At 43.6% G+C, this 15997-nt stretch overlaps 1 protein-coding gene across 1 annotated transcript in view; it reads left to right on the top strand.

Annotated features, from left to right (window-relative positions):
- otog (otogelin) overlaps window positions 1–15997 on the top strand; it is a 46276-nt gene that overhangs the window by 10295 nt on the left and 19984 nt on the right. Inside the window, 16 exon segments of the mRNA XM_047340127.1 lie at window positions 392–500; window positions 774–820; window positions 1616–1761; window positions 2993–3125; window positions 3630–3807; window positions 5285–5409; window positions 5857–6069; window positions 6382–6547; window positions 8039–8113; window positions 8268–8311; window positions 8484–8649; window positions 12851–12958; window positions 13572–13710; window positions 14427–14561; window positions 14653–14799; window positions 15559–15678. Of these exon segments, the coding sequence (XP_047196083.1) occupies window positions 392–500; window positions 774–820; window positions 1616–1761; window positions 2993–3125; window positions 3630–3807; window positions 5285–5409; window positions 5857–6069; window positions 6382–6547; window positions 8039–8113; window positions 8268–8311; window positions 8484–8649; window positions 12851–12958; window positions 13572–13710; window positions 14427–14561; window positions 14653–14799; window positions 15559–15678 (2051 nt within the window).

Genomic DNA, 15997 nt, shown 5'->3' with positions numbered 1-15997 from the left:
CAGTTTCAGCGATAATTAAATATTTAATCTCTCGCCTCATCAGCACCACATTATTAAAGATTATTAAAGATTTTTAAGAGATAAAGATTGTGGAATCTATTGGAAAGAAATTGGTGGAGGAGAATGTGTTTCATTCAAAGAGATTTCGTTTTTTCAAGTCACAAATAGATTTGTAGACGATTTTGGATCCAGGAGTAAAACTCGTTATTTCCTGAACAATTGTCCAACTTGATCCTTCTAATATTATCACTGTCTCCTCAATTACGACTTTATCCCTGAAATCTCAATCCAGATCTGCCCCTAATCAAACAGACATAAGCAGAAAACCCTGCATCTCTAATGCAGTTTTACATTTGACTCCAGATGACACGAGGCTGTTTTTCCTCCTCAGGTCTGATCTACGAGGACGGAGGTTGTGTGACGCCCTCCGACTGTCCCTGCGAGTACCACGGCATGTTCTACCCGTCCGGACAAACGCTGCAGGAGGAATGCAACAACTGGTGAGAGGAGTTCAACATCTCTCACCTCACACGTCCGTACAACATGTGGCTGATGTTTAATGTTCTATTGAAATAGTTTTTACGCTTTGCATTTGAATGAAGCCCAGTTGTTTGTTACATCACATGTCATCATCACGTATGTAAAAACAAATCAGTGTATTGTCCACGCAGTGTGTTTAATCTCCTCAGATCTGACCACCTGGACTCACTGTGTCCAGCTTCTATCAGTGATCAGCTCGGGCTTTCATGTTCTCCACCTGCTTTTTGTTTCAGCACGTGCACGGGTGGAGTGTGGAACTGCACCGACTACAGCTGCCCAGGTCTGTGCCCTCTCTCTGTGGGAGGTTAGGTTTCACCACAGAGTGGTAGTGCAGGCGATTCATTTATTACAAACCGGAGATGCTCTCAACACGTCAGCTTTTCCCCACTGTCCTATAAGTGTTGACATTTGTCTTAGTTGAACCAAGAGAGAAGAAATCTTTCTACGTAGGAGATGGTTTCCTAACTTTGGGAACCCGGAGGAAAAAAGTTCCTTAATGCCTGGAAGAAAAAGGGTTTTCAGTAAAGAGCGACAGAGAAGAGAGAAGCTACATCGTCAGGAGTCGTCCTAGTTGTAGGGAAGGAAAAGAGGAGGAGAAGAAAGTGAGACAGCTCGTTCGTTATGGACCAAAGAAAGATGACGCTTGTCCTGAGAAACTTTTACCGACTTTAAGTCAAGAAAATCTGGCAAAATCATCAGAAAATCAACACCTACATTTAGAACTAGTTCTGTTGGAATTTCCATCCGTCCACTGCAGTTGTTTGAATGTTACGTTGTGCACATGGAGATAAACGGTGATTATGATTCTCCAGTTGGATTATTCACCCACTACAGGACATGAGGAGAACCCAGAGGATTAAAACAGATAAATCCTCCCAAATGCAGTCAAACAAAAGTGACAAGCCTGTTTTCAAAATGTAAGGAACAGAAACTTCAGATATTTGGGTTAAAATGTCGCGAGTAGAAGTAAAAAGTCGCCAGAAAACGAGAGAGAGAAATATGACAAAAACTCATATTAGGTACACATACTAGTATTTGTACTTCATTACACCTCTGAATATTTGTGTCTCTGCAGGCGAGTGCTCGGTTACTGGGGATATGTTTTTTCAGTCGTTTGACGGGCGGATCTTCACTTTTCCTGCGACGTGTCAGTACGTCCTCGCCAAGAGTCGAAACTCCGGAAAGTTCACGGTCACCATCCAGAACGCCCCCTGTGGAGCCGTGAGTTACTGCATTTACAACAAACATTGTTACTGCTGACTTGTGACTCTCTTGTCTCGCTCCCTCAAACTGCTGGACGGACTCCACAGGTTTGTGCAGTCTGTCCGTCATGTAGATCATATCGTTATTCAACTGCTCCGTAATCCCTGCTGAGTCCAGGAGGCTTCTCAGACGAATGGAAACGTCTCGATCAAACTGGAAGATAATGAAACATGAAAAGCTTCCTCCGATTTCCCAGCAGCCTTTGAGCCGCTCGGCAAACCAGAGGGAGGAGGCGAGATATAAGATGTCGCACTCATCAGAGCAGGGGCCCGGGACCTCTAACAGCCAAGTGAACAGGATTACCTTATCTGGCCTGACTGACAGAGCTGTGCACGGCTTTGTAGTGCAGTGGGAGGTGAAGAGAGGCGGTGGGTGGGGGGGTGGGGGGGTCAGGACAGAGAGAAGGTTATGCGAAAACAGGAGATGAACGATGGGAAGAGTAGACGGGGTGGGGGGGTGAAAGTGGGTGTTAAAACGGCTGTGAGGATCTTGCCGCTCATGAAAGAGACGATTCATGGAGCTGGATCGTTTACTGTCAGCGACGTGGCCAAGTCTCCACTCGTGGTTTTAACCTCAGCGAGGTGTTTAAGTCCAGTTTTAGAGACATTAGTGAGTTTTAATTACACGTGTTGATGTATTCATACAAATATGATTCACTCTCAGACAATCTCTGTTTCTTTTTACCCTGATGATTCTCGTCTGAATGCTCGTGACACACGTCCTGAGATTAAGATCTGATTCATTTTATGCAACTAAAAAGAATGAAGCTGCTTTCAGACCTGAACTCTGGAGGATCTCCTGACAACCTCCAGAGTTCAGGTCTCTTCTCATCTCTTCTCTTTGGCCTTCTTTTCGAGTTGAGAATGTTATTATCCCAGCAGATTTTATTTTATTTTACTTAGTATTGTGATATAATGCGAATTGCACTTTGGTCAACCAAGTTGTTTTAAATGTGCGTCATAAATAAAGACGAGTTGAAGTTCAGGTAATAGATCCAGAAGTCTGACGCTTATCAGACACTAAAACTACAGGAGTACAGTAATTGTCCCTCCTTGCCACAAGAGGATACAGAGTAGAAATACTCCAAACACATTAACACACTCTTCTGTGCGCGTCACAGTGTGTGTCCTGTTGTGTGTCTGGGAAAATGCCAGCATCACTTATCAAACCGTCTTTTCCTCAATTGCAGAACTTGGACGGGTCCTGCATCCAATCGGTGAATCTGGTTATCGACGAGGATCCGAGGACGGAGATAACGCTGAGTCACGTCGGGGAGGTTTTCATGGCGGCACAGTACCGCATCTCCCTGCCATACTCTGACGGTAACGTCCTCATCTTCTATCACCTGCCAGCATTGTTCACTTCTCTCAGTGGGTCGTGGCGGAGACGGATTGAGTGACAGCTCTGCTATTGACCGGAAATTTCCCCCAATACTTATCTGCATTGTGTCGCACAAAATGCCCTCCCTCCGAGTATTACTCACTTCTCACATGACTGTGGCGCTCTGGTGACGTCGTCTTCGGCCTTTTGTGCTGAACTGTGTGAGAATGATCTGATATTTTGGTCCCGCTGAGACATAACACAACAACAAGCACAACAGCTCACGCTCTGATACAAACATATTCTAGATTGTCAGGTTTTGTTCATGCAGAAGCTTTAATGCACAGTTTCAGACAAAGAAAAAAAGAAAAAGAATCTAAAAGCACGAAGATGAATAGATGCAAAACTAAACTGAAACAATTAGTAGATTAATTCATTTTTTTGTAGAAATCAATCAAGAGACTTTAATAAAGAGTTTTTATTGACTTAAATCTCGTCTCGCGCAGACGTCTTCCAGATCCAGGAGCTGTCGTCCATGTTCCTCCAGGTGAAGACGGCGTTCGGCCTGCGTCTGCAGTACAACTGGAAGGAGTTCCGTCTCTACCTGCAGGCCGACGAGCGCTGGAAGGATGACACGGTGGGGCTGTGCGGCACCTTCAACGGAAACATCCAGGATGACTTCCTGTAAGTGTGTTTGTCGGCTAATCTTTAACCCCCCACCCTCCGATAATGAGTGCATTACTGTTACAGAGGCAGAGGGCGAGGTGATGGCGAGGTGCTCTCTCTCTCTCTCTCTCTCTCTTTGTAAAGCACTCTGGTCGGGCGGCTCGGCATCAAACGCCTCGCTCTGTGATCAGCTCTTTAAGTCGGGCCAGATGAGCCACCACTCGCCACTTCAACAAGGAATTGACTGTTAGCGGAGCAGGAACTGCGCTGTACCGTGTCCCAATGGCCGACCGTGAAGGGCGGATGTTGTCTAACAGCTGTAAATGGATATACATCACTGAAGTGGCCGTTTGCTGCTGGGCAGAAAACTCAAGGAGCTGAACTCTGATTATTATTTATTTATTTAGGTTTAACTTGCCGAAAAGCTGCAGTATTTCAATTTTATGAGAAGATTACAACTCAGTGTTGTTTTATTGGTGAGAAGAATATCACTTCGAGCTTATACCTCCACCGAGGCCCAACAGTCCCTTCATGGACTTTCGTCAAGATCCATGATTCCAAGTATTGTGATGACTGATACTGTATCAGGAGAATCAGTCAGTGGCTGTGTTCGCGGTCTACCCGGCCCATGAAGACCCCGGAGGCCCAACCCGAAGTGAGACGTTCTGGTCAACAGAGGTTTTCCTGATCGGCGTCCCCGGCTCGTCGAGAAAGTTTTAATGCCCCTCTGATTTTTTTAAACATGTGATACTCAAGCGTTGGACATCTCCTCGCTATCCGGTGCCATTGTCTTGGCTAGTCACCGAGGCGCAGTGAATCCTGGGGTAGATTAGGCCGTTTCTCAGCGATGGAAGGACGCGTTTGTCTGCAGCATTTGAGGGAGAGTTTGAAACAGGGCAGCTCGGTCTCCAAAGCCCCTGGATAGAGACACAGGCAGTGTCATTAACTGAGGTAGTGCTCTCCAGCCTCTAATTCTAAATCAGATGTAAAACGGGTGTAAACCAGCTGATCAATGACGGGAGGTCGGGGCCGACTGCTGCTGAGGTGTCAAAACTACATTTTACATTTGTGGGGGAAACCTTCTCCAGATTGGCTCCTTTATACTGCTCCAGCTTCCCTTCAAATCTTGCTGATCTGTCACTGAAGTCACTGGAACAGTTTTGCTTTCCGTCTTTTGACTTCTGTCCTCACCGGTTGCCAGATGCTCCCAGTTTTGTGGACAAGCTCGAAATGAGTAGCAACAGGTTGCTCTCATTGGACCTCTTTAATTACAGACATAGTCCTGGTCTCTGTTGAAAAGAACAGTCCGAATGAGAAGTGTTTGCAGCCACAATCCGAATCTTTTGTCGAGCATTGAAATTCACAGGAATCCCTCATTTATGAACGGGAAAAACATCAGTTTGGATAAGAATTACTGACTGTTGGAGCCACAGATTGGTGTAAATATCCGTTTCGGTGTATTAATATTCAACCGTGTGCTCTGTCCCTCCTGCAGATCTCCGTCAGGGATGATAGAAAGCACTCCGCAGCTGTTTGGAAACGCCTGGAGAGTCTCGTCGGCGTGTTCTCACAGTCTGAGCACGCCTCCGCTCGACCCCTGCGACACACACCAGCAGGCCGGTCAGTTCCTCCCCTCAAACACTGCAGAGAAAGTTGGGTTTTAAAAGGGAGATAACGGAAATTCCGCCACAACATTCCACAAATCCGGTGTATTAATATCAGGTAGAAATGGAAAAATCCTCTTTGTGCGATTTGAACAGAATCTGTTAATCCACATAATTTTCCCTTTTTACGATGCAGATTGATCCTTTTTCTTATAAATAATGTAAACAATTAAATGATTTTGATAATGGTACATTTAACAGATACAGTTTATTTACAGTGCTTCAACAAATACTAAACTGTCTTTAGTCTGCAGCTGCTGCTCATCTAACAAACATAGCTGGTCACGTTCAACACTGAGCGACCTCAGCGAAAAAAATAACTCAACAATATGATATTTAATAAATGTTCTGCACCGGCCTGGTGTGTTTTGTTTCACCTGTAACGTGATGTTTTCCCGCTCAGTGACCTACGCCTCTGGGATGTGCGACGTCCTGAACCAGGATCTGTTCTCCTCCTGCCACGAGTACCTGAGTCCGACACCGTTCCATCAGCAGTGTCGCTCAGACACCTGTAAGTGTGGGACGCCCTGCCTCTGCTCCGCTCTGGCCCACTACGCTCGCCACTGCCGCAGATTCTCCGTCATCGTCGACTTCCGATCGCACGTTACTGACTGTGGTGAGTGTTCAGCTGATAGATAGATAGATAGATAGATAGATAGATAGATAGATAGATAGATAGATAGATAGATAGATAGATAGATAGATAGATAGATAGATAGATAGATAGATAGATAGACAGACAGACAGACAGACAGATAGATAGATAGATAGATAGATAGATAGATAGATAGATAGATAGATAGATAGATAGATAGATAGATAGATAGATAGATAGATAGATAGAGGGAGGGATGAATGGATGGATGGATGGATGGATAGGTAGATAGATGGATGGATGGAAATATAAAGCCACTGTCTCTCTGTGCAGACGTCCCCTGTCCCTCCACCATGCAGTACGGCACCTGTGTGTCGTCCTGCCAGCGCCGCTGCTCCGCCCTGTCCGTCCCACAGCGCTGTGGGGAGGAGTGTGAGGAGGGCTGCGTCTGCCCCGAGGGATCCTTCTACAACCATCGCACACTCACCTGTGTGCACAGGTGAGGATGAGGAGGCCGAGGAGGCCGAGGAGGTCTCCCACACCAGGAGAGAGAAACAGCGATTTGTACTGTAACAGATTTTTTATATTTGCTGACAGATACAAGTTTTTGGAGGTCGATGCCGATACTGATATTAGGGAGTCAAACCTTTCTGAATGTTAATGATAATAAGATGATTTCAAACCCTTATGACAAAGACACATATTTGAGGCTTTGTATACGAGATAAGATAAGATAAAACTTTATTGATCCACACACCAGGGAAATTCAGTTGTAACAGCAGCAGGCAGCTCAGACTGAGACAAGAGAATAAAGAAAAAAGGCAATAGAATAAAAATAAAAAATGTTGAATATGTACATTATGCATACATTTTCACTGTAGTGGTTTGTATGAAATGTCAAAAGTAAAGTGCAGTGGCTCAGGATGATGTGCGAGCAAGTAAGAATCTGTTTGTACACAAGAAATGTGCAAGTTAAATAAAACACAAATACAAACAAATATATAGATTTTGATTTAAGAAGATAAATCAAACGCTGATGCCGGGTCATATCAGGAAGCAGGAAGCAGGAAGCAGGAGGGATTCAGGGGCCAAGTGTCCTCCGCCCGCCGCCGTGTTGGGAAGCTAGTGAATCCTGTTAAATGGCACTCCACCCGACAAGTCCTCTCAGAGTGATATTTGTATCTGCTCTGAAGTCTAGGTCAGCCTTTAAGTGGGAAGAGTTGTGTCTCTGCTGCAGGCCTGGGTAATTGTGCCCCCCCTTTCAGCTCCGCTCTGCCCTGAAGACATGCGGCTTAATTCCTCTTAAATGCACCAGGTTTTTACATCCTCGGGCGGCGCGGTGCCTTACTTACCATGTGATAGAGTTACATCAAGGAATTCACCGTGAAACCCCCCTTTCATTCCCACTCGGAGCAGGGACGACACAGATATCTGATAACCAGTGAGAAAGAATTTGTAGTACAGAGGCCGATGTGTGCCGATGGCCTATATGTCACAAAGGCTTTCAGACAGTTTACCACACGGTACATGTCATTTTTAATCTCTTAATACAAACTTTGTCTGAATAATGAGTTTTTTAAAGGAGGACTCGACACCTCGCTCACTGATTTCACCTCCTAAATCCTGCTTATTTGTCCACTTACCCATAATGCTCTGTTTAAGGCAACACAAAGCCGTCTTTAACACAAGTCTTCGCACAGTAACGCACAAGCTGAGCTGTGTTTCGTTGACGTCACCCAAAGACGGATGTGTAGTTTAGAATTTTTCTAAAGATCTTGTTATAAAGCCTGAGTTTCGAACCTCTTCAAGACATAATGTGAAACAATTCGTCATTAAAATGTCTAAAACCAACTCAACCTATGTTATACATTGTGTTGAGCTCATACTGAGATTCGTAAAGGTCGTATTCTGCGGATTTTCCCATTTTCCTCTCGATCTGTTGCAGTTGTGTGTTTGTGCGTTTCTGAGTGTGTTTGTGTTGTGTTCTCAGGAGCGAGTGTCCCTGCAGTTTCCTCGGAGCAGATTACGAGCCGGGAGATGTGATCATGACGTCCGCAGGTGTTCAGTAAGATTCTCCTCCTCCTCCTCCTCCTCCTCCTCCTCCTCCTCCCCCCCGACACTGTCTTCATTTATCTTAACCCTCAAAACAATTCTACGCCAATTTCAATCCGCTTCACATGTGGTTTTCCGTGTTTACCTTCATCTCTGTGCTCCTGCAGGCTCTGTCTGAACGGTAAACTGGTGTCTCAAACAGCAGACAGTGGTAAGTTACTCATTTAAAACAACCTTTTGTAATTCTTAATAATATTTAATTCTTAAGTGGAATGGAGCATTTGTGTGTTTTTAGAAGAAACAACAGATTGCTGAATCATTCCTTGCTTCTCACAGGTGCATAAAACTTGTGCTAACTTCTCCTCCTCCTTCACTTCCTGCAGACGGGTTGTGTCCGGCTGGTCAACTCTACCTGAACTGCTCGGAGGGGGGGGACGGCCTCCTGCCGGGAAGGGGCGTGGCCTGTGAGCGTACCTGTGAGTCCTACCTGCTGAACCTCACCTGCTCCGCACACGAGCCCTGCGTGGCCGGATGCTCCTGTCCTCCCGGGTGAGTGACGTCCTACAGCTCATTTTGGGAAGTTCACGAGTGCCCACAGAATATTACAGTGAAATGATTTAGTCTAAAACCAGGTATATTTTTATTTATTAATCAAAACACATTTATCTCTTCAATTTCATCTTTTGCAGAAACCTATAATACATCTCACGTCACATTCTAAAAAAACAAAATAATACTATAGTGCAGACAATGCACTAATGAACGAGCTCCATTCTCATCATGTGTGCTACAACCTTAGCGTGTTCTCAGGTAGCGTGTTCTCGGCAGAAGTCATACCTCAGCGTCATATGATCTGCATTATTGCTTTGATGTCCCGTCATTTTAAGTCTTCTTGCAAAACTGTCCTGTATGAACTGCAGACGTTTGGAAGTTTCATCCAACGAGTCTGATTTCACAAGTTGAGTCATTTGTTTGAAATTGTTCAGGTTGGTTAGAAAAGCTTCAAGTTCTAAAGAAAGAACAAGAACCTCACACTTTATCTATAATATCAAAAGTAACATGTTTATCGCTGCAAAGACGTATTTTTAAACCGTCTCCGGATCATCTGTGGTGGACAAAAGTCCCTAAAACCATCAGGTGAGGTGGACGGACATCACAGAGTAGATCACGGTCATCTGATCCCTCTAATCGCTTCTGGCGCTCGGCCTGAAAAGAGGGTTAAGTGGTTTCATTCTGTGACATCAACCAAGAGTCATCGAGATTAGAAGATGAACAGGCAGGGGTCGGTTTAAACGTTTCCTAGTTTATGACACTTTTGCACAGATTATATAGCGAACTGATGGTATCGCTGCAGCAGGAGAGACAACACTGGTCTTTTGTCGGGCTGATTCAGGGCCTGGACACTAATGCACACTCAGCACAGTGGGTCATGACCGATATTCTTAACCCTTCACTTTCGTCGAACTGCAGAAGAAAAGAACAACACAGAAAGTACAAATGATTGAAATTCAAAACAATCTTCTGAACACAAAATTAAAAAGAATAGTATTTACAATTATAATAATATACCACACATCTATTACAATATTAATCGGAAGTTTGCAAGAAGAATATAGTCTCCATTGTATTTTAAAATCTCCTGCATCGTCAATATTTGAAAGACATATTATATTTCTCATTGAATTAAAACTATTACGTAAAGTTTATATATGTAAAGGTGAATATGAAACTTATCTCCTTAAATAAATCAACACTGAAGTAAACCCCTCAGACTGAAGTTCCCTCTACACCTCTATAAATAGCAGCAGTTACCGTCTGACATCATGAAACAAGCTGACACAGAGGAAAAGGTCATTCTGGTGCCGACGCCTCGTTGTCATCTCAACCCTGCGTCACCTCCGTCGACCTCACTGACTCATTTAATCCACTTACAGCACGACGACCTTTGCCGTGACGGGAACCACAAACTCTAAACTCCGACATCCACGGTGCAGCGTGTGTTTAATAACGGCCTGAAACACGATAGTTTGTGAAGTAATTTTGTGGTAAATATGGACACAGAGGTTTCATTCAGCCCGGACGCCCCCTGATGACAGCAGCGCTAATAAGAGCAGTGACGGGGTGGGGGGGGGTGGGGGGACTTAAAGGTTCACTGCGGATCAGCCGATTGTGACATCAGAAAAATCCAAACTCAGACTCAACTTATTCTTCTGCAGCCGGACATTAAAGGTTCAGTGTGTAAGATTTAGTGACATCTAGTGGTGAAGTGTCATGTTGCAGCTGAACACCCCTCACCTCACCCTCCCCTTCCCAACATGAAAGAGAACCCGTGGTAGCTTCAGTTTTCATAGAAACTCAAAAGGTTTAGTTTGTCCAGTCTGGGCTACTGTAAAAAAACATGGCTGCCTCTGTAGAGAGGACCCGCTCCTGATGTAAATATAAAATATGTAAATATAATGTAGTTAAATATAAATGTCTCTTTTTAGGGTAAAGAAAACCACAATTTGTAGAATTTAGATGAAACACACAAGGGAAAACATCACTAGGATTATTTTATATTCACTTCCCCCTAGATCTTCTACACTGGACCTTTAAACCTCGGAGGGGAAATAATAAGCTGAGGTGCTGACAGGAGAACTCATCGTGTTTTCATTCACAATGAAACACTTTGTTTATGATCAAAACGCTGAGCATTCATTCATTCATTCCTCGTTCTGTGTCAATTAGTCCGACTGAACTCGCATGAACCTGAAGTTTCAGGTGCAGCACAGAAACACGCAACATATCGGGATTTGGTTTTAGTTACAGTGTGAACATACGACAAAAAAAAATCTGTCCTCTGCCTGATTGTGGGCAACTTCCAAACAAATACAGACCATTGATTAGAGAAAGATGGTTGAAATGTTAGCTCCCAAAAGTGAAACCAAAGCGTCTCGATCGCCCCCTGGTGGCTGGCTGCAGTATAGGTTATAAACCCCTCCCCCATGTTAGCAGATGGGACATGGACCAAACTATAAAATCTAAGTAGATGTTAAATATTTTTCTCAAACATGGTTTCTGTTGATAGTTCTTATCACCCTGATGTTTGTTCAAGGGTCCATGATCTGGTCCGTACGGGTTAAGTCAGAGTTACTTGTTTAATTTAAATTTAAGTTAATTTCACTCAATTTCACTTCACAAAATTAAGTCAGTTCAACAAAGTTATTCAAAGTTAATTGAAATTAAAAAAGTTGATAATATAAATAAGTAATAATAGTAAATAAGTAAACACAACTTAAGATTTGTAGTTACACTCAACTTACTCAACTATTAGAATTTTTTTTGGTTTCCCACTTGTTTTTATAATTAACACCAACTTATGAAATTTCACAGTTTGTTTACGTCACTGTCCGACATCCGTGAAACATTGAACTCCAACATTGAACAGTCATGTGACACCCTCCACTTTTATTATCTCATGTGATTGAACCTGTGATCTCCAGTGAGTCCTGAAAAACCTGATACCGGATACGTCGCAGGCTGCGTTCAACCCACTGCTCCACCCGGCCGCCAGTCACCGCACAACGCAACGACATCTTCCCCCGACACCTATACGTCGTCCGATAGGATTGAGTTCAAAATGAGAGCCGTGTTTACGAGGATTTATTCATAATGTGCAAGTGGATCGGGAAAGGGAGTGATTTCAGAATCTTTGATCAGAGTAATTGATACGGCAGCTTGGCGGCAGGTTAAAGGGAGCTGTTAACGCCGTTTTATCTGCTGTGCAACTCTACTCCGATGAGCCTGAAGTTTGTGGCGGGACCATTCAGTGTGTCACATCATTGTCCGCAGCCCTCGCCAGTGGATGTAGCTCGACCCTGGTTATTACAAGATGCTTATCGGCTTCGTCTCGCGGAGTGGAAAGCAAATGGAGGGATCCGCACAAAGACGGCTTCTCTCTCTATCTCTGAGAATCCTAATCGTCTGGTTTTCTCATGTGGCGAACGAGTGTTCCGGCTTTTGATCCGCAGGTGCCCACCCCTGGAACTCGCTCTCAGCTCCCGGCATCGCTCGACCTCTGTCGTTCTGTTGGCAAAGGACGGTCCTCATATAAGAGATGGACACAAAATGATGATTGTGTTATTTGACCGTAGTTCTTACATAATTACATCCGTACGAGTCCATATCTTCACGTTAGAGAGCACTGAGTTATGAGGCTCTGTCATCAGCCAACAGTTCATTCAGGGGGTTTTATATCTCAGATCTTCAGGTGGGACCACACGTTCCTGTTATCTTTGGTCCTTGTGTTTAAATGATTTTATCGGTGGCTACAAAAACTTTTTTGGGTAAAGTCTGATTGTGTCCAGTGGCCTGAATCTGCTTGATTAAGCTTCGTGGTGGAAATGACACCAACGTTGACAGAACCCAAACTTTTGTCTCGGGTGTTCCAGACACTTGTCGATTAATCAAAAGACTAATAAGCAGCTGCAACATGACACTTCACCACTAGATGTCACTAAATTCTACACACAGAGCCTTTAAAGATTAAATGTTTCATTGTTTAAACCCATGAAAATATGAACATCTGCTGGTGTCAGAGCAAATAACCAAATAATTTCTCTCGCGAAGGAAGTTGTTGTTAACCCCAGAAAGGATATTTATACATAATCACACGTGTTGATCTCAGACCAAAACATCCAACTTCAATTTTCCAAATCACAAAGCTGTGAAACCATTTTATCCTGAACCACATCTGTGTTCCTGCTCCCAGCTTCCTGAAACATGGAGACGAGTGTTTCGAACCTGCAGCCTGCCCCTGTCTGTGGAAGGGAAAGGAGTATTACCCGGGCGACAGAGTCTCCTCCCCCTGCCATCAGTGGTACGTTCAAGTGTTTGTGGAAATAAATCAGGTTTTTATACATTTTACGTTTTTCTTTAGAGATACAACAGTCCGGTGTTTTTCTTCCTTTTTGCTGCAGGTCTTCATCTTTAACTCAGAACTCTAATTAGTTTTTCCCTCATCTTCCAACTATGTCTGTCAGAATAAAAACAAATCTCCATCCTCCTGTGCTAATTCTTCAAAGTCAGATTGTTGCCTAAAGGCGATGAGTCCTAAGATAGATTCTGATCGCAGCAGTGGTCACCTGATATTCATAATTCTCTGTTATCACAGCACAGGAAAACATAAAAAGGAGCTGGAAAACAGAGCGACCCCTTGTTATGACTGTTTGATTCCCTCTGCTTCACACTGTTCATCACTGGTGAAAGGAAACACTCTCCCAGTGATCCCAGTCATTCTCCCATTTCTTCTTCAAGCCAGAGAAGAAGACGTAGATGACAGACTAATAGCTCAGTGATTCAGAACTGTGACGATTCACTGGACGCTTTTCTGCCGAGTCCTGGGACAAAAGGAGGCCATTAGACGTGGAAAAAAAAACGTCCTCTTGCTAAGTGGGAACAAGTTGATGCTGAATCACTCCATGTCTTTGTAGTGTTTGCCAGCACGGGACGTTCCAGTGTGTGTTTCGTCCGTGTCCGTCCATGTGCACGGCTTACGGAGATCGCCACTACAGGACGTTCGATGGCCTGCTGTATGACTACGTTGGCGCATGCAAAGTCTATCTCGTAAAGGTACTGAAATGAATTCATGGTAAAAGAAACATAGTTGTGGATTTGTATATTTTAACCCTTTGATTATTCCCAAACTGAACTCGTATATTTATGTGTGAGTATGTAAATTAATGGTACTTTTGGAATCGGTCCTGTAGCTCATCTCTGCAGTTGGCTGTGACTACAATATAATCTTATGGGGCAACTGCGACAATCCATGAAATCTCCACTTAAAGTAAATTTTTTCACCGATATAAGACTCAAATAGTTTTTCTGTGCCACCAGCAGCTCGTTGCCTCTCTCTCTCCTCGTTTGCACTTCAATTTGTTGGAACACCTCGTCCGTAAACTGCAGCTCAAACAAGTAGGGATGAGGAATTAAATGCTATTCAGCCATAATAGTTTCTCTCAGTGAAATTCAAACTCCTCTTTCCGACTCTCACTCATGTATCCACCTCGGTCTTCCTGCAACAACCCAACCGTCACGAGACTTGAGAGTGAGACGTGTCGTTGAACAAGATATTTGTAAAGTTGCCAGACTCTTAGCAGAGACCCAGAATAGGTTTCAGCCTTTTTTTTTGTTTATTTTACAAGCGTCAAAATCTGATGAATTGTAGGGCAGTGCAGTAACAACATGACTTAAAAAAAACTTTTAAAAAGCTTAATTAACGCAGACTTAAAGTGACTGATAGATTTACCAACTCTGCTGTGTCTTTTCTGTGTGTGTTTCCTCCACAGAGCAGCGCCGATGTGATGCTCAGCGTCACGGCCGAGAACGTCGACTGTTTCGACAGCGGCGTCATCTGCAGGAAGTCGCTGCTCATCAGCATCGGACGATCCTTCGTGGCGTTCGACGACGACACTGGGAAGCCGGTAAGAGTAGAGTCCAGATTTGTTTTACCGCGGCAGATTTCCCGTCATCATGAGAGCAACATGTGAACTGGAACCTCTCTCTCTCATGTAGAATCCATCCAGTGTGATTGACAGGAAGCAGAGGATGCTCATCTGGCCGGCGGGATACTTCACCGTGATTCACTTCCCCGAGGAGGACGTCACCATCCTCTGGGACCGTAAGACAACCGTCCACATCCAGGTCGGACCTCACTGGCAGGTAGGACACCGGCTCTGTGACTGTCGAGTCTCCAGAGTGAGCAGGGGTGTGAAAACCACTGATTCTGTTTTTGTGTAAAAAAAAAGTGTAAAAAAAGGTCAGTTATAGTCAAGACAAGCCAATTTATCTGTAAAGCACATTTCAACATGTATGGATGGATGTTTCTTTTTTCTACTGATGGGTTAGTTTTGTACATAAATGCCTTTTATATGTGTTTCGACTTAAATGTTTTATTTGTTTGTTTTAATAAGATAATTAACTAACTATAAAATATAAAATATAAAAGGCATCATGATGAAACTTAGACAAACCCAAAAAAATGAAGCATTTGGAAAGAAACCAAAAAGGGAAATCAAGAATTTGAAAAAGAAAACTAATTAAATTGAGCTTTACAGTTCATGCATCACACTCAAGATCCTCTTACACGCTTCTTTGAGAGCTTTCAACCGCATCACATGATGCTCAAACACGGTGAGCACCTCTAGTTCTTCTCTTCTCCAAATGAAGACCGTGTGATGTGGTTGAAATCTTGGAAACAACAAAGTAAGTGAACGAGATTGTTTAGTCCAATAATGAAGTGATTTGTTGTTCGTGGCGATCGGAGAGAAACTACAGGCAGTGAGTTTGTTTAAAGACATTCAGGAAACTTTGAAACAAACAGGATGATAAAATATATGATGAAAATATCGAACTAAAGAGAGATGATGATGATGATGATGATGATGATGATGATGATGATGATGATGATGATGTGTTCAGGGGAAGCTCAGCGGACTGTGTGGAAACTTTGACCTGAAGACGGTGAACGAGATGCGGACGCCCGACAACATCGACTCTCCTACGCCACAGGAGTTTGGGAACAGCTGGACGGCAGCGGAGGTGAGTATCACCTGGAGCATCATCAGACGAGGTTTTCATTCTCAGCCCCTTCCAGCACATGATGTTTTAACATGATGCAAAAGGAAATGAAATTATCTTCTTTATCTGTGGGCAACGTGGAGACAAAGTCGATAGAAGAAATCAACACCTCACTTTGCTCCGATGCTTTGTTTGTAAAATACACTCTTTGGACATATGACAAAAAACAACAAATTAATCAATATTTGAGACTCAAAACTCCATTAACCATCAACCTGGAATAAAAGTCCTGAAGTGACTAAATTGGGACTGAGAAGGTATTTGACCTTGAAAATAAGGA

Source organism: Hippoglossus stenolepis, chromosome 1, assembly GCF_022539355.2.
Source record: "Hippoglossus stenolepis isolate QCI-W04-F060 chromosome 1, HSTE1.2, whole genome shotgun sequence".
NCBI lineage: Eukaryota > Metazoa > Chordata > Actinopteri > Pleuronectiformes > Pleuronectidae > Hippoglossus > Hippoglossus stenolepis.
This window is presented reverse-complemented; position numbering and strand designations above follow the sequence as displayed.